This window comes from Conger conger, chromosome 4, assembly GCF_963514075.1.
Source record: "Conger conger chromosome 4, fConCon1.1, whole genome shotgun sequence".
In the NCBI taxonomy this organism is placed as follows: domain Eukaryota; kingdom Metazoa; phylum Chordata; class Actinopteri; order Anguilliformes; family Congridae; genus Conger; species Conger conger.
The window spans coordinates 56,094,854-56,118,567 of record NC_083763.1 but is presented as its reverse complement, the minus strand read 5'-3'; the positions used below and the strand labels follow the sequence as shown (position 1 = coordinate 56,118,567).

General features: G+C 37.4%; 1 protein-coding gene across 3 annotated transcripts in view; it reads left to right on the top strand.

Moving 5' to 3' along the window:
• Positions 1 to 23,714, top strand: part of adgrl2a (adhesion G protein-coupled receptor L2a) — a 116,026-nt gene that overhangs the window by 30,537 nt on the left and 61,775 nt on the right. For all 3 annotated transcript variants that reach the window (XM_061237816.1, XM_061237814.1, XM_061237813.1), the window contains exon 3: positions 15,384 to 15,597. In XM_061237816.1, the coding sequence (XP_061093800.1) occupies positions 15,384 to 15,597 (214 nt within the window). The remainder of the gene's footprint in view (positions 1 to 15,383; positions 15,598 to 23,714) is intronic.

Genomic DNA, 23,714 nt, shown 5'->3' with positions numbered 1-23,714 from the left:
TCGCTACTTTAACTGATATCCGTTGCGTTCAAAGACTGCTGTGACCCATAGTGACCAGGTGCTGAGTATGGTGATGCTCTGCCAGGCATGTACTGTGGCTACCTTCAGCTATCTCCTGCTTGTTTCAGGGCCTAATTGTCTTAAGTATTCTTCAGCATATTATGTGCGTGTTGGATTCATATTGGGTGAATGCCAGTCAATAATATTCTGTTTTCCGGCTTTGAAAAACTGCCATCCAATGAGTTTACAGGCATTTTCTTGAACTTGAGCAGATAAGATGTTTCTGTATATTTACAAATTAATTGTGTTGCTGCTATCAGCAGTTCCATAATCACTGAAGACAAGTTAGCCAGTGCCTGTGGCAGCCATACATGCCCAAACTAACATTTACTGTATATACAGTTTTACAAGCTCATATAAAGTGGATACACTCAGAATTATGTAGATGTCCCAGAAGGCATCAGCTTTTGTCAGAATGTACCTTTATTTTGACGGTAAAAGTTCTGAAATACAAACTAGCAGCCAAATAGTTATAACATGCATGCAGAACCAAACTTTTGTTGTTGTCTTCCAATACCGCTCCTTCTCCTTCATCAAAACTCTACCATAGGTTGATTGGCTTGAAAGGCCGATCGAAGAGCTCCTAATTTTAATGTTTGAATCGGGACACCGAACTCTCAACCACTGACCCTCGGCCGACGCTGGCTTCGTGTATTACCTGCTATAATATATTCATAACATTTTTTTTTATATAAATAAAAGAAAGCAAAATATCAGGAAATCTGTATGTAAAAGGCCTTCCTGACTGCCACCCTACCACAGACCTATGCTCTACATGATTTGGCTCAGAGTACACATCTGCCACTCCCCACACATTGGCTGGCACGTATAGGTTGAATGCTGGTTTGCAGGTCCCTTCTAAAAACCTTAGGAAACAAATTGTTCAGTGTATATTACCTTTGTCGAGTGATATGTTTGTATTATGCCAGATTGTAGTGTGTTAAAGAGTAGTGATATATTTCCCATTTGCAAATGTAGAATCATGATTTGACATGTTTGAAGAGTTGGCAACATTGATCATCGTTAATGAGGCATTGGTGTGTATTGCATGTTGTGATGGAATTAGATTTATAATGAAAGATTTATTGTGTGGTTGTAATTGGATATTTTTCAAAAGCTCAATTTACGATTGAGAAAGAAAAAGAAAAAAAAGAAATGCTCTTTTATTTTCTCATATGATTTCAATGAGGTATGTTTTTTTCTTAAGGTTGTTTTCTAAAGGTTCAGTAAAAAGGCTAAAATTATGGTTTATTGTTAAATATTGAGCATTTATTATGATGGACAGATGAAGGAACATTTGCTGCATACATGTCATTGCTGATTTACTTCATTCTTACTCCAGCCTTCTTGAGTTCCTGGTAATATTTACTGCCAATGAAGAAACTTTCACTGGACATACATTTGTACATTTCATTTACTCAGAAACCACAACTTTGACATTTTTTCTTGCGATTTAATGAGCTCACTCAGACAAAACAGTTTGCTCCCTGGATAAGATAATTGTAGCCAAACCCTCCCTTGCATCAAGCAATCATTATGACCTCATCTTCTGACTCAATGGCTGCCCTCACGTGAGTCATCTGACCTCTGTGTGCTTCAGTCTGTCAGAGGTTTCAATGGAGCCAGGGGCCCATGCACTTTTCCGTGGCCCAGAGTAAATCATTTCCAAGCAAACAATCATTAAGTAGTATATGCTTAATATTCCCAGAGGAGAGACAATGCCAATCAATATCAAAGACTGAGACCCTTTAAAAACATGCCTCGGTGATATAAGTTTACTAACCTTTTCATTATTGACTTCTCACAGCTGCCATACAAGCCTTTTCTCATTATTCCTTGTCTTCATTACCAGAAGCTCAAGAATCATTTTGAAGGCGTTGTATGTCATGGTCAGGTTTTATCTTGTAATATAATAATAAACCTAAATAACCTTAACATTATTGTTTTGCAAGCTTATTCCCATAGGTGAAACCTGATGTTGGTTGACTGTATGATTTTATACACTGCACACAGAAAAAAAAAGAAAAAAAAAAAGTAATAATGATAATTTTATCATAAAAATAACTATATATGGGATATCCTTTGCAACCTTTGTCTGGTTTATCAGTGTCTAAATAAACCCTCAGCTAACTTGTGCTCTTTTGTTGTGGCCTAAATACTAGTTGACTGTCTCAGCTGCTCCTGTCAAATCCATTTTGTTGTCCTTCACCTCTGTACATTGCGGGTAGATGCAATACAAGGCAAATCGAGTTTGACTCTCTTCTGACTACAATAAAGGAAATGAAGATCTACATTTTCTAAAAGCTGCTCAATGTGTTTAATCAGAACAATTGTAATTGGTGTAATCAAATTTGAGTTTAATTAATTTTATTGAATAGTTGATACTTCTAATTATAATATAGGATTTTTACAGTCAATAATTTCCCAGTTGGATCCCTTTTGTTAAATTTTTATAGTTATTCAAGTATACCTATATTTAGGTGGTAAGGATATGCCTCACAGTCTGTCATCTGAGGCCTGATGATGTTCAGTATATTTGAGTGGTTATCTGCTTGGTCTGTACATGCATGCACGCACACACAGACACAACCAATACCAACCCAGTACACGGTATCAATCCTAATTAGGAATACCTTTCCTCATAATAATGATAATATTATAATATATATTTTTTTACATCAAAATCTGAATTTCAACAGGTATCTTCATGTGAGAAATAGTCATTATGACTTCATATAAAAGTTAAACTAATCTACAGTGGTGGCATGCAACCCGCAATTATAATGAACAGCTGTATGCTCTGTAAGCCTGCTTGCTTGAACTGATTTAACTGAAGCACTGGTGTTATGAAGCGTGGTTGGGCTATTGGTCTGGGGAGATGCCGATGAGGGTCATTTACAGTACAGTCTTAGCATAATGTGCATGCTTCAAAAGCATACACAAGGTAAGAAGAGCATCCCTCTGATGCAACAGAAATAGAAATGCCTGGGAAAAAAGTCTAGACAGGGCATAAAGACTGTCTTTGTTTGCCAATACTACCATCACTGACCCATGTGATATTTTCCTTATTGAATTAGGGGTGCGATGGCTTCTAAGGACAGAAAAGGAAGTATTCTCTTTCCAAGGTCTTCAGACCATTTTTTATCAGTTGGCCTGCGCCTCTCATTGACTGCTGTGCCAAATCCCACAGACACGGGGGATGAGGAACAGCAAGGTCAGCGTAGTAACTCAAGTGAAAGACACAGGCCAGATCCTGATGAGCTCTGTAGCAATGGACTGTGTTTATTATTATATTATATTATATTAATAATTCATCAATTTCTTTCCATAATCAGTGACAACAAACAGCTATTTTTCAGCAGTATTATCCTTAAAAAAATATTCGTGTTCACAGGATTAAATGAATATTTACCTTCACATTATCTATTTAATTTTAAACAGCAATAATGAAATTCCATTGGATATAATTCTAATGAATAGGAGAAACAAACTTCATAAATATTAACTAATACCTACAAGCTTGTGAATAATCATGAATAATCTTTCAGAATTTATGAATAACCTTTATGAATAATCATATGAATCATGTTTTGAATCACATTGTTAACTACATTAGTAACTGAATAGTAACTTTAACAAAATGTTATACAGTGTTGTTGATTACACAGTTATAAATAAATAAAGAAAACATTTCGTCAACATTTCGTCTGGCTGACAGCATATCATGAACTCAAGGACATCATTATTTCAGTCTTGGTATTGGCTGGCTCCCGCTATCTGCTGTCCATGATAACCCAGAAATATTCCTCTGGGGGCGTTCGGCTTTTAAAAACAACATTTGAGAAATGGTGTACTTGTCTAACCTTACAAAATGTAATTAGAAAAAGTAGATCACATCTCTAGTCATTAACAATTAACTATTTCTTTTCAAATCACTCAATAAAAGTTTTTCCCCCCTTTGTACAGTCACTTAATAAATACGTATTTTATGCATGTATTGCAAAATATTTTAGTTGGACATCTCTGAATCTTTTACTTCATTATCCAAAGATGTCATCTCTCATCTTAAGTGGGTCCATGTGACTCGTTGGCTTTGTAAACTGAGGGTGGGACATGTTGCTTCGGTGAAGCTGGGCCCTGCTGCCCTGTTGAGCACTGAGCCAGGCGATGTCATTCAGGAGCGAGGGGGACTCCGGATCGTAAAGAGGAACTCCATGGTTCCTAATTACCAATAAAGTGGTTGGAGGGTTTTTATGTTTAAAAACAGAGAGAAATACATTTAATGAGACTGAGAGCAAAACATATTGAAATAAAACAAAATGGCAGATCCAGATTTAGCCTACTTGTAGCTAGTTTCATCCTCAAATCTGAAAAAGGAAATTACACCACCCCACCCCCAAACCATTTTAACATTTTGTGAATTTTGTAGGTTGCAGACATACATTTTCTGGGGGGAAAAGCCACAACTATTATCCAATGGTTTCTGTTGTCAATGTTATCATGTATGCCTGGTCACTGAATTAAGCTTTTATTCAAATGTATATGTTACTATGTTCAGCAGTTGTCAAAACCAAAGTAAAAAGGTTTTCGTACAAAAAAAAAGAAGTAGAAATTACATTTATATGTTAATCAAGGGTAAAGGATAAACGCTTCTTTAATCCAGGAGCCATTGTTTGCAGTATTATATTTGCACAAATTAATATGGCTATTCTAGTAGGGCCCTGTTGGATTGGTACTTCTTTAATACAGTGCCAGGCAAATCTGTTTCATTAAAATTGACATTATTGAATGTCATTGAAGTAATATGATAAAGATTCTTTCCATAGAACTACTGAGTGGCTTATCCTGTTAAGACACTGTTCTAGTGCATGGATGGAGCCCACAAGTCTGCTATTGAGACCACATAGTGCCATTGCCGACTGCCTGGCTAAACACAGTTGGCTCTAGTGTCATCTAGCAATGGCACAGTTTCATCTGGCCAGGATGAAATATTCCTGTCAAGCACCAGAGACCCCTGCTGGTCGATCAGGCCCCTGCAAGTCCGCCAGTTAGGCTGTGCATGAAGCGTCGTCCTCCTGCTCATGTCTGTGTGAGCCTGACATTTCTGCTGTATTAAGAAGCAGTGGCTGACATCTTATGTTTCAGAGGAGAGCACATGCTTGTCAGCACTGCCTTGAATCAATAATGGAGGTTGCAATGAGAACTACAACATGAACATGATAGTACTTTCCAAATTGGGGAGAAAGGGGAGGAGAAGCAATACGAAAGCATATAAATCCACAATGAAAATGGTGGAAGCATTACAAATAGATACTTTTTTGTAATAAATATAAATAAGAATACATATAAATATAAATGCATGTTTTAGAAATAAAAACTGTTTTTGTTTTTGTTGTTCATATTAATCCTTGAATCCAACTGTAGTCCCAAAGTAGGGACCAGTGTTACTGTTCTTTTTTTATATATGGATCCGATTTTTCCATTAGATGGCGTTTCCCTTTGTGTGTGGTTTTTTATTTTAATATTCTCTCGTAAATGTACCCAATCTTGAATACAGAGCACATGTGCAAGCTATTTTTAGCGTGGTAAGAAAAAGACTGAATATCCATTAAGGCAACCAGGCCACTTGATTATTGTATGTCCTTATGTCCTTACTTCTCTATGTCCCAAAATATGTTCCCCCAGGTTATTGGATATTGGACTGGGGTACGCATTGTTCCTGTTTAAGTTCAGTCTAACATTTGGAAAAGATATTCAGTCAGGAATGAATGAAAATGATGTATGACCTTGATGAGCCCAATAGTGTTTAGGTTTACAGACTGATAAACATATAAGAATGTGTGCAAACATATGGTGTCTTAATGTTCTAAACAATGATACTGTACTCACATTTCAAAGCTTTTGTAAGCTGAAGTCTTTATTTTTACACCTGGTTACAAGAGGATTGCCACATGACATTTCAATGCAAGGATTATTGGCTTTTCAAAAGAGGAGTAATTTAATTTACTCGACATGATCTCTTTTTTGTTTGTTTAGCTAAATTTCTTCATTTTCAAGCTTCCTGTAGAAAATGTTACCTTATACAGTAGACCTGTAGTTATATCATTCTTATTCAAAACACATACTTCTACAATTCTACAAAATGAGAGGCACATTAAAATGCTTCCGAACGAATCAGTGCATATGCCTTCACTTGGGTGCTCGCTCGTGTGTATGTGTGTCTTTGTGTGTGCACACGCATGCGTGTGTGTGTGTGTGTTTGCACATCTACAAGTGCACTAGGGTTGCAGAATCCAGATGAGATCCAAATATTCGCTGTGACAAGCTAAATTTCTGTTTAAAGGGACCCACCTGAACAGCAAGAGCAAAACAGTGGGGGCTTTTTTATGATGTCTATCCTGGGCTAAATGACAAGATATTTTTTGAGGCATGTACCTATATCAAAGATGCTCCTGATAGCCCACCCGCTGTTGCTATGGAAGAAAAAGATGTAAATGAACTGGAGCGAACTGTATGGCTGTGAATACAAATGAGGTTGAGAACCTGGTGCCCCAGTCTGAGAATAAGACGGCAGGCAGGAAACTGTACCGAGACCTGCTTTCATTACGTGTCTTTCTGGAAATAGCTACAATGTTACATTCAGGTATTCAAAGACATCACACAAGCCATGTGTTCACATGAGTCATAGCTATTGGTTTTAAACTCCCGTCAATACAATGGATAGCTACTAGTGATGTCATGACATATTGATTAGCAAATTTTTGAGGCATAAATGTAAAAAAATTATAGTAGAACCTAATTTTTGCCGATTTTTATATTCCTTTGCTTTTGTAATGTAATACAACGGGAGACCATGCAGAGGGGATGTAACACTGCTGCCACCTGCACGCCCTTCCTCTGCCCCATTTTAGTTGTCAGCTTGACAGAAGTTGAAGTAGTAGCCAATAATGGTCAATGGGCCTTTATTCTTATTATGATTATGAGTTTTATTTGTAACATTATTATAGGCTATTATATGGTCTACAGCCAGTATGTTCATGTGCAATTTCCCAATACATATATGTACATTTCCCAATTATTGATGCCGAGCTGAATAGATAGATAGATTAAAATAAGATGCCCCAAGTTTGACAAAAGATCATGCTATTTCTGCGTACAGTTTGCTAAGATTTTAATTTAGCAGCAGGGTTGTATGGCTTAAAATTAGAAGAGAATTTCAGTGTGGCATATTACATTGCTAAAGAGAAAAAACAGATATTATGAGTTATTGTAGCATGGGGAAATTCTCCGTTCTTGTTGATGTTTCTGGCTTCTTCTCAATTACAAATTCAATACAAATTCAAAGATCTCTCATGAAAACATGATCACAAAATCATTAAAAAATGAATTGCGATCAGCTTCAAACAATCTTCAAACAGCAGACTATAAAACAACGCTTCTATTTATTTTCTGTTTTTTACCCCCCAAAACAAAATAAGGTCTTGAAATGAATACCTTCTAATATAATAGAATAAAAACCGCTGCTTTCAGGACCGTTCTAAGATCTAGCTTTATTTTCTGTCATTCCCTTATTCGGCGTATAATAAATGAACAAAAAAAAACAAAAAGCAAGTGTAGCACAAGCATTAAATAATGTTTATTCATCAAAACCTCATGCTAGTAAGATTTTCTTTTTCCCCCCAACATTGGCTGGAAAACTTGTGGCCAAATTAGGTGATTGTCCTTATTCATAAGTATTCTGCTTTGTGAAAATCTCTGAATAGCTGAGAATTGGAAGGAACAACATTTTCACATCAGTCTTGGTTGAGTAGAAATTCAAATCTCTTGGTGACTGTTACTTTGATTGCTTTTTAGGTTGTTATCTAGGTGCCAAAATGGATGGCATTCCAGTGACAAAAAACAGAATCTTTCTTGGTATGTCAGCCCTGCAAGCATGTTATACATTGAAATATACTTTCATTTTTCCCCCCTCTGAAAACCTGACTTCTTAAGACAACATGCTCATGTAAAGGATATCGCCGGATTACAGCATCAGCGCTGTGGGAAGAAGCTTGACTTAAAGGTTCCTTTCCCCTCCTCATACTTCCTCTGCTAACGCTACAGGGGAAGGAGAAAAAAAACTCTGAAGGACTCAAGCTGTGTTTCCTGCAGTTCCAATCTAATTCCATAGGCCATACTCTCCTCTCCCCACGACCCCACCCCCACCACCAAATCCCCTCAGCAAGCAACCTTGTCAACCGAAAGTGTAGAATAATGGCAGCCAACCTAGGGCCGATAGCTCATTTACAAGCAGCTGTTTGCTGTTGTCAGAACAAAGGCAAATCAAAGCTGTTTTAACATTGGGTGACAAGCGTCATGCGCGTCTGTGCCCCCTCTCTGCTCTGGGCTGCTGAAAAATTATCTGCTTTCAGATCAGAATAACTTAGTGCCACTTTTGTGCTGAAGCTTCGGTGGACATGGTCAGAGTGGTTAAACGGGCTCTCGCATTGATTTTAACTTTTGATCAGATAGACCTTGTTCTGGTCCATCATGGAAAGTTATCAGACATTTACTTTGCCTTTTTACGAAAAACAAGCAAAACAACATCCTAAGCACTTCAAACAAATAGTTTTAAAGCCCCATTTATCAGTAAATGGAATAATTAAAACCTAAATTGAGTCCTCACACACACACGCTTTTTTCGGATAGAAAGTTCATTGTTTAAAAACAACCATTGTGAAATATTTTTCCTTTTCGTCAATGCTAATTGAGTACATATTAATGTGATAAGTGATTTACATATTAAGAATGTTGTCACAGGATACAGGATGCTTGCCACTAATATGGCTCTAGTATGTGACTGAGTTCTTCAGCATTAATGCTGATGATGTTAATGATTCTGTGTTAATGAGGATGACATTTTGTTCATTACCCCTACTTCAATGGCACTCATATTCCAGCAGATGGTCAGTTTCCAATTGGTTTGCCTTGTAGAAGAAATTAAAATATTATAGCACCAGGGAGGCTAATATACATTATTTGAATCGTCAGGTTTTATTTTTTTTTCCCTCAACCGCTTCACAGAGATCCAATCAAAGTCACGGAAAAGGTTAAGGTGATTGCAAATAATATGCTAGGTATTTGTAAATAAACACAATCTGAAGAAGCTTATGTATCCTGCTTGGTGGAGGGAAACATCATTATGGTGAATATAATTAGTTAGCTATTCCTAGTACGTACACATTAAGCTTGTGAAAAATGCAAACGGTCCTACAGTATATAAGCGATAGTTTAGATATTTCTGGCTTAGAAAAGTTCATAAGTTCATTTGACACAGTAAACACAGTTGTTTTAGAATGTCACCATAAGCACATCTACGTCTATGTCTGATCTTGATAGAAATATGGTCTATTTTATTCAATGGGGATTAAAAGTTAATTACAGTCTGCAGTCAGAAAAAAGAGGGTCTTGAATGCCATGTATTGTGTAGTGGCATGAGTCTGTTCACTTGAGTTTAATGCTGGCTACATGACTGCCTGAGAGGAATATAAAAGCTACTTTCTCAGTCGCTGACCAGAATGCCTGATAAGGTGCAGTGTCAACAAGGCCAGGATGGGAATCACAGCAATTATGGAACTGGTGGACGAGTTGCCATGGAGATGGGATTGAGTATTCCTTGTAATATATTATTTACCGCTTCAGATCCTCATTCTATCATTTAATTAGAAGGAGGAAAAAGTCTTTGGAGCCTTGTCACTTTCATATGTGGGATTGACGGGGTTCTTTTTTATATTAGCTTTTCTATACTGCTTCTGGCACACTATCACAGGCATGTGTGACTGCACAGCTACATTTCCAACATTTTGAGAATTAACCAAAGCAATGAATGAGAGATGAAACAGTGGCTTAGTATGCTCTAGAAACAAAGGAAATCCAGATTAAAGAATAAACAACACTTATCATAGTTTTACTGCAAATGATGGCGTTAAGTACATCTCTGCATCCTGGCAGCTTACCAATGCAAAAGTTTGTCAGGGTCTTTGTTTGGTGTTAGGGAATGACATAAGGCTGGTTTAGAAAAAGGGCTCCATAACACTAAACATGGAAACAAGCTCCTTCAGAGTTGAAAATAAGCTCTAATATGCTTGTTTTTCAGCGTAACATAATTTATGTAGATTTGTTCAACGAATGCTGGCACCAGCATACATTGTTTTTATTTCCATATTTTCAATCATTCACACATCATATTCTGTATAAGTTGAGTTGTTGCACTCTTAATCATTTGCAACTCATTGCATGCACATACACATTTTCTCATGAAATCCTTCATTGCTTTTAGTCAATGTGTGAGTCAACACCTGGCAATGTAAAGTTGCTTTGGATGTTTATCATGGCATTTCACAAAATAAGCAAGCAATATTTGTGTGATGATGCAAAAATCATATAATTAATCTACTATGCAAGTACATATAATTTAATAGACCAGGAGTTTGGCAAATGCTGCTATTTTCCACACATTTATAAAGCATAGCAGATGTCATAAAACAATGGAATGAGTGAAGATGACGGGGCTTCTCTTAATGGTTGGGCATGTCGAAAGGAAAGCTGCTTCATTTGAACTTACAGAGGCATCTGCCATTACAGTATCACATTGTGTGGTGAGCAGCATGTTTGCTTCGTGTTGCTGAGGTGCTAATGTGGTTCCGATTTACTTTTGTTCCCTATTCCCTGGCATCCAACTGTGAAAAACTCTTGATTTAGATGTCTGATAAATCAGGAGGATGCTCATCCTCATTTTCATTCATTTAGATTCACATTTCAGCTCCAGCTCCAGCTGATGCTCCTACACCTATGGGGAAATAATATTATTTTTGTTTACAAATGTCAGGCCAAGGACCAAATTTGGCCTGGCAGAAACTGATCCAAAAAAAAAAAAAGACCAGCTGCTCAGTCTGGAGTGGATCTAATTTTGCTTTCCAACTTTATTTTATTTTTACAGTTATTTTACAATGCTGTATATATACACTCGCTAGTACTTCATTAGGTATTTATTAGACTTATTATTTAGACTAATTGGTCTTCTGCTGCTGTAGCTTATCCACTTAGAGATTTGATGATTTGATTTGATTCTGTGTTCAGAGATGCTCTTCTAGCTACCACTGTTGTATCGCGTGGTTATTCGCATTACTGTCACCTACTTCTCTGACCTCTCATTAACAACGTGTCAATGAGAGGTCAGAACCGCAGAACTGCTATCATTCCACGTCTTGCTTTTATGCATTTAGTTGCTGCCACATGATTGGCTGAAATATTTGCATTAACAAGCTGGTGTATAAGTCTACCTAATAAATTTCTCACTGAGTGTATACATATGTGTGTGTAAGGCAGTAAGATTTAGGCTTACATGGCTCAGGAAGGGTCTTTGGTCCAGTTATTGGAGTGAGTTGGAATTAGTCAACCAGTGGTTGCAAGGTGCTTGCTGGTTATATTAAACATGAAAACAAAACAGTATTGTTGCAACAATTTAATGAATTTAACAATTTAATGCATTTTCGGTAACACAGTACACATTTTGTACGGTCTAAAATCCGTTATGTACAAAGGGTCCAAAGCCAATTGAGATGAATGGTATAGAAATGACAGCACTGAAGACTCATATAATTTACCCTTAAATAGGCTTGTTGGCCTGTCCAGATATAGCCTTCCCTGTATTGATTTGGTAATGTCACTCACCCCTTCATCCTGAAAGACCATCCAACATTGGGGTGAGAAAGTAGTGCAGCCCCAGGCTTAATCAATTGCGAGGCTTCTGACAGTTGTTTACGAACAAGCTGCTGCTCTGTTATGTATGAACTGCACTGGTCGACATTTGGGGAGTACAGATGAGAGCTTTCCATTCTTTTCCAGAAATCTGCACAGACAAGTAGTGCGCAGCATAAACCCGTCATCCTTACCACGGAAATAAAATTAAAAGAAATTTTCATTAATCTTTGCTATGAAGTCGTGGGAAACTTTTTTTTTTTCTCTAAAGCTGCTCTGGTTTCTGTTTCGGAAGTGAGGAATTGATGGTGGTCCAAATGATAAAAGCAGAAGTACAGTTTTATTGCTATAGCATGCAGCGGTTTGAGACACACAGTCACATAAAAATCAGTTATGTAAGTATTTGAGCAGCCTTTTGAGAAATGGATCATGGGAGTTTTGACTTGATTCCGGTGTCCAATAGTGGGCGTGTTGGTAAGGCCTCTAAATCAGGGACACAACAAACTAGCGCAGTGCATTGATCCACACGGGGCCCATGTGACCGTGTACACTGAGTGACACAGGGATGTGAAATGTAGGCCACAGAAAGAAAGACATTTTTTTTAACATCATTATAGTCTACAATTGCACTGTTCTGCTTATAGGCCATGAAACAGCCATGAAACAGGAAAGGGGAAAACATGTCTTGATTACATTTTGTTCTGAAGAACATGAGTCTCAAGGAAAAAAGAATGTTTAGTAAATGGATTGATTTACTTGTTTTTTTTCTGGTAGAGGGTGTGCCTGACACAAGACTAAATAATACACACATGCACATATATTAAAATTGGCTGTCAAAATCTGGTCATGTTCTGCCAAGTTTTCATTCTTTCACACAAAATCCTATGGAAAAGCTAAAATCACTGTGTGTGTGTGTGTGTGTGTGTGTGTGTGTGTGTTTAAATAACTGTATATATGAAGATTGAAAAGACAGAGTGGTTGCACAGTGTACATACAAGGTATAATATGATTACATTTCATTTAAATATGACATTGTTCATATAATTCTATTTAGGTTTCAAATGAACTGTAGTTTCCTTATGGATTGGTGTATACATATGACGTACGTGTCCATATACATATTGAAATCATACATGTAATGACCCATAAAAAAGTTTTAATGGTGGTAATTTGCATTTAGTCATTTAGGTAATGTTTATATCGAGACAGTGAAAATACTAGCAACAATACTAAGTATATTACAGGTCATAATTAAAACCTACAAAAAAATGACATGTACTATAGTAGGTGCAAGGGAGTTTGCAGACAGTGAATGGTAAGTAGTATAGTGATTTTGAGAGTGTAGTGCTCGGTGTCCTGGGGTATTATGTGCAGAATAAGTTCTGAAAATGTAGGTTTAGCTAGAAGAGGAATATTCGGGTTTGTTGAGCCATTGAACAGGTCAGTAGCAGAAGATGTACAGAGCATCTGTTGTCTGAACTGGTGTGTGTGTATGGGGTTGAGGGGGTTGGGGGGGGGGGGGGGGGAGTATACAGTTACTATGGCAGAAGTGTATTTTAAAATGGACTTCAGGCATTGTGTGACAAACAGTCATCTGAATGATGTCTGCAGGATCTTCTAAAAAATGTTTTTTCTCATAGGCAGTAACTGCTACACTACAGTGCAAAATGCCTATTCTCATGTTTCTTTAGCATTGAATTGATTCCGACAGGAATAACCTCAGTTGTCCTTAGTAGATGAAGCATCTAATGGCAAAAATTAACTCAGCATCACAATCCATTTTAAGAGGTTTTCAGGTAATCGGTCTGAGCAGTGTGCACTTGCACTTTTACAAGTACAAACAGTGTCATCCATGACAGTCAAAGGTTTGTAATTAGTACAAGGGGATGGGGCAGTGTTTTCAAGTGCCAATCTTACAAAACAAATTAGGGTATGAAAAAGAGCAATGATTTTTTTTTAAGGCAGCAGACTGTGAACATAGACTCATTAAGAAAGCACAGCACTGTCAACAGACATGGCCTCCGCCACAGCCAAGACAGAAAGTTGCCTCTAACAATGATCATTATTGGCAGAGCCTGTGGAAGTGGTGCTCTTTTCACCGTACAAATCCTGTCTGCTGTGTCTGTGATCTATAAATCATGACCGCTTTGTACCGAGAACCTCTCGTTCTGTGCAAGGACTGTCCATTTTATAAACGTGAATTTTAATATCTCAAACCAAAGTTTATGTGCATATTTCTATAAAATACCTTCTCTTTTCTCCTTTTCTTTTTTCCTTAATTTCCCACTGTTTCTTTCTTTTTTCCGTAGAGTTTGACATTTTATTGTGTGAAGAAAGCTGTATTTTCAAAATCATTTGTTGAGAGAGGAGAAAATGGAGCGAAATAGTTGATTTTACCCTAAGCGCAGCTATTTGGCACTGTTCACATTTGCAGAGCACAAAGCCACAGTATTGATTTTTTCTTCTTCTAGCTCTGCCTCCTGCCAGTCCTCTCTTCGATTGTCAGGGCTGTAAGATGGATTAAATTACACTTCGTGTTGTTGAGATGTTTGTATTGTTATTTCTTTGCTGAAAGAAAAAGATGGCAAATAAACTTAGAGGTACCAATGATAGTTAGTTATTGTAAAACACTGTGATGGTCAAAAAGGGTATCTGTTTAAGAAATAAGCAGTGAGTACATACATTTCATGAAGCTAGTTAATAAAATAAATTTACATACAAACATGGAAATATGGGGAGCAGCATGAAGCATAATTATCACTTTGATTGCTTTACCGATCGCCAGGCTGAATGAATTTGATGAATTTGAGTAGATGCTCATAACATGTGGTCAGCTTGCTAAGAAACAATCAAATAAGTATAACAAACATACAAACTCATTATTAAAACATTTTTCAGAGACAAGGGAAGGTACTGTAATGTGTGGGGTTTGATTGCTGTGGAGTTGTATATCGATATCAATCAACTAGTAAGTGTTTGTATTTTGTTATATTTGTTTTCAAGTGCTCTTCTAGTGTGCGATTCATGATGAAACATATTGGATTCCTGCAACTTCCTCACATGTGCACACCATTAATATCTCATTGTAAATGTGCGAAGGTCACCTACAACTGCCAATGGTTAACAGAGCCACATTAATTATCTAGACAGCACATGAAATGTATCCTCACTGATCTCAGGCCTACCTGAAGAAAGGCCTTAATCAAACTTCCAGCCGCTACAGAGTAAAAAGGGAAAAAAACTGTAAAAGTATGAATAAAAAGTATTCCCTTTTTAACTTCATTGCAAATATTGGGGAAAAGAAAGGGTTATTTGAAAGAAAAAGTCTTCGGACTGAGATATAGTATAGTAAGAGTAAAATTTGACTGTGGCTATATAATATACGCATCACATACATCATATACAGTAAGCGTATTTTATGAATTTCCTTTCACTGACCAGATTTTTTTTTTTTCTGTTTTCTCAGTCAGTTTTCTACATGTCTAGAAAATGTCCATTATTATCCCTTCTCCTCATGCTCCTTGTCAAAACTGTTTTTCCCTTCATTTCCCTGTGTACTGATACAAGGTATTCCTCTCCCTCAGGGTTTAGTCGTGCAGCGATGCCGTTTGGCTTGGTGAGAAGAGAGCTATCTTGCGAGGGTTACCCGATTGACCTACGCTGTCCAGGAAGTGATGTCATCATGATTGAGAGTGCCAACTACGGCCGGACAGATGACAAAATCTGTGATGCTGACCCCTTCCAGATGGAAAACATTAACTGCTACCTCCCTGATGCCTACAAAATTATGTCACAAAGGTAAGGAGTCTAAAAGGCCAGTACAGTCTGACCAAGTGGTTCCATTTAAATCATATGTTTCACCTTGCCATGTAATCAAACCCATTCACTAGCCAACTATGTATTTTTCCATTATTTATATATCACAGATGTTATAGACTTTTTTAATCTTAAACCTAATTTAACTGGGTAGAAGGATATTTCCTAAGATCTTGGCTACACATATGTTGTACGTATGAAGTGTTCCTTCACTCCTATACAGTATGTATGCGCTGCTGATGAGAGTGCTGGCTATATTTTCTTCTACATATAAAAACAAATACTAGATGGATAGTATATCCATATACATATAAATATCTGGTGTGTTTGGGCTTGCATATGCATGTATAGTTATGAACATAAATATGTTGATTAAGCACTGGAAATATAAATTAAGCATTAAAGGAAAACAGGATTTATCAGATCTTAAATCAAGTACAATTACAGTATACTTGAAATCATAACTTTGCATTTAAGTCCACTTCAGTTTTGTCAATTCAGACCATCAATGAGTCAGTAATAAGTGTACAGCGCTTTGGATAAAGGCACTATATAAATGCCAACCATTTACCATTTAATAAGTAACTAGCAATGCCAGAGTTCCATTCAAAAGGAAGCTACACCCCCAGCTTGGGTGTGCAGCAGTAGGTTCACACTGAGTACTTAGTTGTTTTAGAAAATAATCCTGTAGTACCATATTTTGGAGAAAGAAGACTGCCTAGAGCAGATCAACCATGTCATCTGACACAGTAATATTCAGCAACATATCAAACCTCATTTTAAAGAGCTTTGTTAACAGATGTGCTAACATTTGATAAATTTCACTGTCAGAGACATCAACCCCAACAGATAAAGCATCTAATATTAGGTAACAATGTCAGACTTCTGTGAGTATGATATATGTAGATACTCCCTTATTCACAAGTGTTTATCCACAACTCAATTTATATCTGAATTTTAGGCTCTTGTTCTTCTGTATTCAACATAGAATCTCCTGTGCCTGCATCATCACCTTTGAATATTGGCAGGAATATCACACCTGAAAGTAACAATGGAAAATAGGATATTGAGGAGCATGTAGAATTAATGGATATTGCTACAAATGGCTGCTTGAAAATGAATATGAAATTTCATATGAAAATGTAATGATTACAGCTTCAAGAATCTGTGAACTGAGTGTACCCTGGAGGAATTACTGAAACAAACTATGAAATGTTACTTTTGTGTGAGATGTATTGCATTGAGATAATATTAAGGCAATAATTAGTTATGAAATACTTCAGTTTAGTATACTTTTAAATGTTTTCACATGAAATTCAAAAAGTCATGAGGCACACCACACACACAGACACACACACACAATTTACTATTTTGGTAAACCTCGGAACCTGTAGCCTTTACCTTGGAAACGTTCAATTGCCATAATGTCTACCAAAATGGTAGGGCAGAACTCTTCTGTCAGTCATTCCAGTGTGTATTTTAGCAGTTTTGTAAGTCACAACATGTTGATATTCAGGATGATACAGTAAAACGTCCAGTGTTAATTCAACTCTATAGGGATCAGATGTACCCTGTAAGAGTTTAATTAACACTGAATATTTTACTGTGCATGCCTTCTACCTCATGATGGGGTTATGGTGTGTGGATATCCAGGTTTTTTCAGTCACAATGGACTGATTGACAATTGAAAGTTCAATCACAGAGACTCCAGAATTAAAGTTTGAGATATTTAATAACTAAATGTGTTAGACCGTAGAAAGGGTTTGGCTATGACTCCATCACTTTAAATGACCCCTCCAGTGGAGCAGGCAGTGGCGATGAGCCATCCCCCCCGAAGGAAGGGCCATCAGGTCTGTGGGTGAATGGCTAGGCGAGGGGCCGACCCGGGATGGAGCCAAAAGCTGGTGGTTGTGGGTGGTGGGTGATGCCAGTTTCTGAGACGTAGATAGAGAAGGGGCATTTAAATACCATGTAAACGCTGATGATTGGTTGAAGGTGCAATAGCACAGCCGTTCTACGTCTCCGTGATTGAACTTTCGTTAAACTCCCATTTCAATCACAGAGACTCCAGAATTAAAGTTTGAGAGATTTAATAACAAAATCTGTTAGACAATATAAAAGTTTTGGCGATGACTTTAAATGACCTCTCCAGCAAGGAGGGGATGCTGATCTGTGGCGATGAGCCATCATCCAAAAGAAATGTTGACCTTAGACGCGGAAGCAGAATCATCAATGGTTGAAGTAATCTGGAATAAAACATGTATTAAAATTTGACGTGAAATAACATTGATTTGGAGAAGTTTGTGGTGATCTGCCAGTTTGGCAAACGTTCTCCAATAACCATGATGCTAGCTATCGCCGTGAGGCCGGTTTGCCAAAATATGGTAGCGTGCCACTGCTAGTGGACTTGAGGCAGATACTTTTGAAGCATCTGTGAATGCTTGCCAGCTTGGCAAAGGTGCTCCCATAACCATGATGCTAGCTTAGTGCCGTGAGGTTGTTTTGCTGAAAACGGAAATGAGCCACTGCTAGTGGACATGAGGCAGATACTTTTGAAGCATATGTGAATGCTTGCCAGCTTGGCAAAGGTGCTCCCGTAACCATGAGGCTAGCTTAACACCCTGAGGCCCTTTTGCCGAAAATAGTAGTCAACCATTACGAGTGGACGCGGAGCTCTTGATCAGGATAAACAGAAAATTGACATGATGAACCCAAAACTGCCGATTTGCCAATTGTGAGTGAATGTTGCAGGTGTAACGGGTTGGAGATTTGCCAGTTATTTTTTGAGTCCGAGATCGAATTTGAACCACGACCTCTCACTCAATCAATTTCATAAACACGTTCCCAGTCAGCTAAAGGAGAAATCGCCTCAAACTGCATTGTATAAAATTTAAGTGTTATGACCACCGGGAGCGTTGACATGAAGTGAAATGCCAGAAGCAGAGGAAATGGGCTATACAGCCTACCAGTTTACAGCAATGCACATCTGTTAGTTTGGAACATCCAGATAACCTGTAAATATATTGTGCATTGTCTGCAAATTTGATTAATGATTAATTTAACCCCCCTGCCCCCCCTCAAAGAGATGATCAAATTATCAGAGGGGCGACATTGGCTCAGGCGGTAAGAGCAGTCACCGGCAGTCGGAGGGTTGCCGGTTTGATCCTGCCCTGGGTGTGTTGAGGTATCCCTGAGCAAGACACCTAACCCCCAAATGCTCCTGACAAGCTGGTTGATGCCTTACATGGCAGGCAGTTGCCGTTAGTGTGTAAATGGGTGAATGAGAAGCATAAATTGTACAGCTCTTTGGATAACGCCACTATATAAAATGCCAACCATCTATCATTTTACCATCAAAAATGATAATTTCTTGAAACTTAAACTGTGACTGAGAATGTTGAAATAACCATAAATTATCACAGAGGGATGTATCCAATACACATCCATCAAATATCTATTCAAAGCAATGTACATAAATATAATAACACACATTTCAAGTCAGACATAATATGTATTGAAAAGAATGTCAGGATTGTATGGGCGTGGTCTGAAGTGTCTCACCACCCCACTCACCTCCTGCCAAAATGTGCCACCCACAAGTAAATTGTACTGGAGAAGGCGGAAGGAGGGAGTCTGTGAGAGGGATAAGGTTTATAGAAGGAATAATAGCTCAGAAACGGCAAGCACAAACTCCACACAGAAAGCCCCCGGCTGGGATTCAGACCCAGGACGTTGTTGTTGAGGCAACAGCCCCACGGTTCCACCACATAGCCCGTACCACAAATCTCTCTGTGAACAATGTCTATATACAAATCTCATGAAACTATGGGACTAGATATACAATGAGGCTGAAACATTAATCGGCCATTAGGTCAGGGAATTCTTGATTTCATCAAGGACCCTGACCCAATAGCTCAGAATCTAGTCAGAAATTAGACTCTACTCATTAAATCCTCAAATGGAAATATTTAGACTGCTATAATTTGATATATGCATTTAATTGTTCCACGTTTAATTCATACCATAATACAGCGTAATCTGAATACATTCACAGATTTACCTTTACCATCACTTTAAATATATATTTAAAATGAACAACAAAATCCCTTCAAGTTAAATGCATGGTGTTAAGGCTGAATTCAGGCCAGTGTTGTAAGGGAGCAGTGTCTCAACTGAGATGGAGCATGAGAATCGTAGATTTGGCAAAACAAGGAAATTGGATGATATAAGGCTGTCAGCAACTCTTGGTATCTGTCTGGGGAAATAAGAAATTATTAAATAAAACTGCACAGCAGCAACATTAGATGTATTCAAGGGGGTATTGTCAAGCCTTATTTGATAAAATAAGTGAGACAGCTGACTCACTTTTTTGGTTTATAGAGGTGGCTGTCCTAATGATCCATATTTGTGACCCCATAGATCTGTGTGGTTTAGTTACACTTCTAAAAATGTATTTAAAAAATTGAACTTTTAACTGTGTTTGTGTGTATCTGTGTTTGTGTGCGTGTAATTACTATATATAGTGGTGTGCAAAAATGTGGGCACCCCTGGTCAAAAACACCTTTACATTTAATGTCTACATGACACATTTCTTCAAATCCTAAAGCAAGATTACCGTTTATTTTTTTTACAGTTTCAAAATAGTAAATAAAAGGGAAAAGGCCCTGTGCAAAAGTTTAGGAGCCCTGTTCGTTTGTACTATGTAACCACTGGCAAATACAACAGCTTGTAAACATTACATTACATTACATTACATTAACGGCATTTGGCAGACGCTCTTATCCAGAGCGACGTACAGTTGATTAGACTAAGCAGGAGACAATCCTCCCCTGGAGCAATGCAGGGTTTAAGGGCCTTGTTCAAGGGCCCAACGGCTGTGCGGATCTTATTGTGGCTACACCGGGATTAGAACCACCGACCTTGCGGGTCCCAGTCATTTACCTTAACCACTACGCTAGAGGCCGCCCTTCCTGAACACCAGAACACCTCGAGCTCACATATTCTTTGGCCTCCTTGCATGTACGGCATGTCTCGGCATCTCTCCACAGATCTCTCCACAGATTTTCAATAAGTCTGGGGACCGTGGTGACCATTCCAAAACCTTCATCTGTCTTTCCTGGAGGTAATTCATGGTTTATTTTGAGGTATGCTTTGGATCATTGTCTTGCTGGAATACCCAAACTCTCTTCAACGTCAATATCTGGACTGACATTAACCTCTAGAATTTCTTGATATTTGGTGGAATCCATTCTTCCTTCCACTCACAAAATATTTCCCATGGCCCTAGCTGCCAGATAGCCGCAAAGCATAATGGGTCCACCGCCATGCTTAACAGTTGGCAAGGCGTCACCCTTTTTTCTCCAAACATACTTTCTTTGGTGGTGGCCAAAAAGTTCCATTTTGTTTTCAACAGTCCATAGCACATTATTCCAAAAGACTTCAGGCTTCTCAATGTGTTCTTTTGCATACTTCAGACACCTAATTTAGCGTTGAGGTTGTTCTTTCAGGCAACTTAAACAACAAAAACCATGTAGTTTAACACGTTTGTTGTTTAAAGTATGTTGTATTGTTGTATTTGCTATCGATCACGTACAGATTCATTGTGACAGACATTCAAACCAGGGCACCCCACTGTAGATAAGATTCATATTAAGTGTAATCCATATTAAGGGACTCAATAAACTCGGAATCTTATTGATTGAGATTCATACTACAAATGCCGTATATGCACCTACCTTAATGAAAGGCAAACTCTGCACAATAAGTATTCATGAATATTCAAGACAGAGACAGTACTGGTGAAGAGAGTAAGGTGTCTGTGAAATATATAATTGAATGACTGTACTCACACTGTAGAACGGTGGGATTCATTGCCATCATCAGGGCATTCAGGTGGCTATTGGTGACATTTATAAGAAGCTAAGAGATAGCCTTCAAACTTCATTTGGATTTTATTCACCTCTTGGTTAATTTGTAGTAGATTCAGTAATGATTCCTGCTAATGAAAGCTGCAATCCTTGCAAATGAAAAAAAAGAAAAGAAAGGTGCCTCTTAATTTGCCTATTTGGCTCTGTCCTTATCAGTGAAATGGCGTGCACTACTCATTTTCCCAAGCGACCCTACTTGTCCACTCTTTTGCTGTCTAATAATAGCTCAAATTACATCGTATAACACAATTTGAAATGTTTGCATAAACTTTGATGATTCTGTACATTTCTTATACAATGTGTTCCATTCAAAAAGACTTGAATGATATTAAATAATATTATACTTATTTGATATAGTTAAGTAACTATTCATTGCATTATACTGAAATATTAAATGATAAACATTTTAATTATGCATATATGTAAAAGCATGGTCTTTTGATTATCTTACTTTTTGCATTGTATAATAGACACAAATGATTCCCTTTTCATGAAATTAATTTCATTTAAATAAATAGACTACTTTTAATTAATCTGTCATCAAGTCAAAAAAATGTTATAGAATTCCAATAAGTTTCTGTACTTCCAAACCAGTTTGTGAATGGAAACTCCTTGGAGAAGGCATACCTGCTCTAAGTACATTCCACCAAGCATCCAGTTCTGCAGTATTTAAAATTTTGGTAGCATTTTGCATCGTCACCACAACATAATATATATTTCGAAAGAGGCCATAAAGTATTGCACATATTTTATTATTATACACTTTATTAGATAGACCTGTACATCAGCTTGTTAATGTAAATATTTCATTAATCCGTTAATGCCAATCATGTGGCAACAACTAAATGCATGAAAATGCAGACGTGGTCAAAAGGTTTAGCTGTTTTTCAGACCAAATGTCAGAGTGGGGAAGAACACATTGTTAATGAGAGACGTCAGTGGAGAATGGCCAGACTGGTCAAAGCGGACAGGAAGGTGACAGTAACGCAAATAACCATGCATTAGAACAGGGGTATGCAAAAGAGCATATCTGAACGCACAGCATGTCAAGACTGGATAGGCTACAGCAGCAGAAGACCAAGTCAAAAATATGTTTAATAAATACCTAATAAAGTGCTTACCGAGTATATATAATCTATAGGGAGAAAAATAAATACACTCATAAAATATCAATGATAATTTACAACAAATCTAAAGATTAATCAGTTTGGGTTATGTTCATTGGAGAGACATTTTTAAGCCTCTGCATGTCTCTCAAAGTAATACAAAGCCTGCACGCTCAACACAGAGGATAAAACAAAACTAAATGAAAACTTAAAAAAACAAAAATGTATGGCTTAAACTATTGTTTAATTCATACCTTACCTTTTGCTCCTGACAAGTAAGCAAAAACATGTCCAAGAAATTTTGATGAACACGCAAGTTTTGGAATGGGACTGGGTACATCAGACATTACCGTATGTAATTATATACATTCTAGATAGTGTACAAGTATACATTATGAGACACAGACTTTTTTAAGTATTCAAGGGAATCACGTTATAATGATTAGAAAGGCTTCTGTCTGCAGGGAAACATTTTCAATTAGTAGATGTCACCTTTTATTTATTAAAATTAACTGCTCTAATCAGTGAAGACCTTTTCATATTCCTTAATGAAATTACAAGATCTGGTCTAGGAATTCTCATTTTTACTTCTTTTGCATATTATAACATGTTCTGTGATTTTATGAAAATAGCCCTAGGACTACTGTGGCTCAATTAGGCATTTCAGCTGCAAGCAATTAGCTGTCTCAAGTGGGTGATAATCTGTACAGGAACTTATCAGGGGTACCCTTCCTAATGTTTTCCTAAGAGCAGATGTGAAAATAAATTCTTGAAAAAAAGTGTTGTACAATATTGGAACTTTGGAAAACAAATGTGAGTAAAGACATTAATTAGGGGAATAGTGGATACATGATTTATGTGGGACTTATCTCTTCAATGGTACGTTCGTGTTTGCATGGATGTTAATGTGGACAAAATCCGGGTAAAATATCTTCATAATGGACTTGTGGATTTCCATCAATTTAATTTGATTAATGAGGTTTAGACTAGTTATTCAATATCATTGGTATTGATTGATCTAATATAATGCAGTCTAGTCCTGTGCCATGCTGCATGTGCTTAGAAA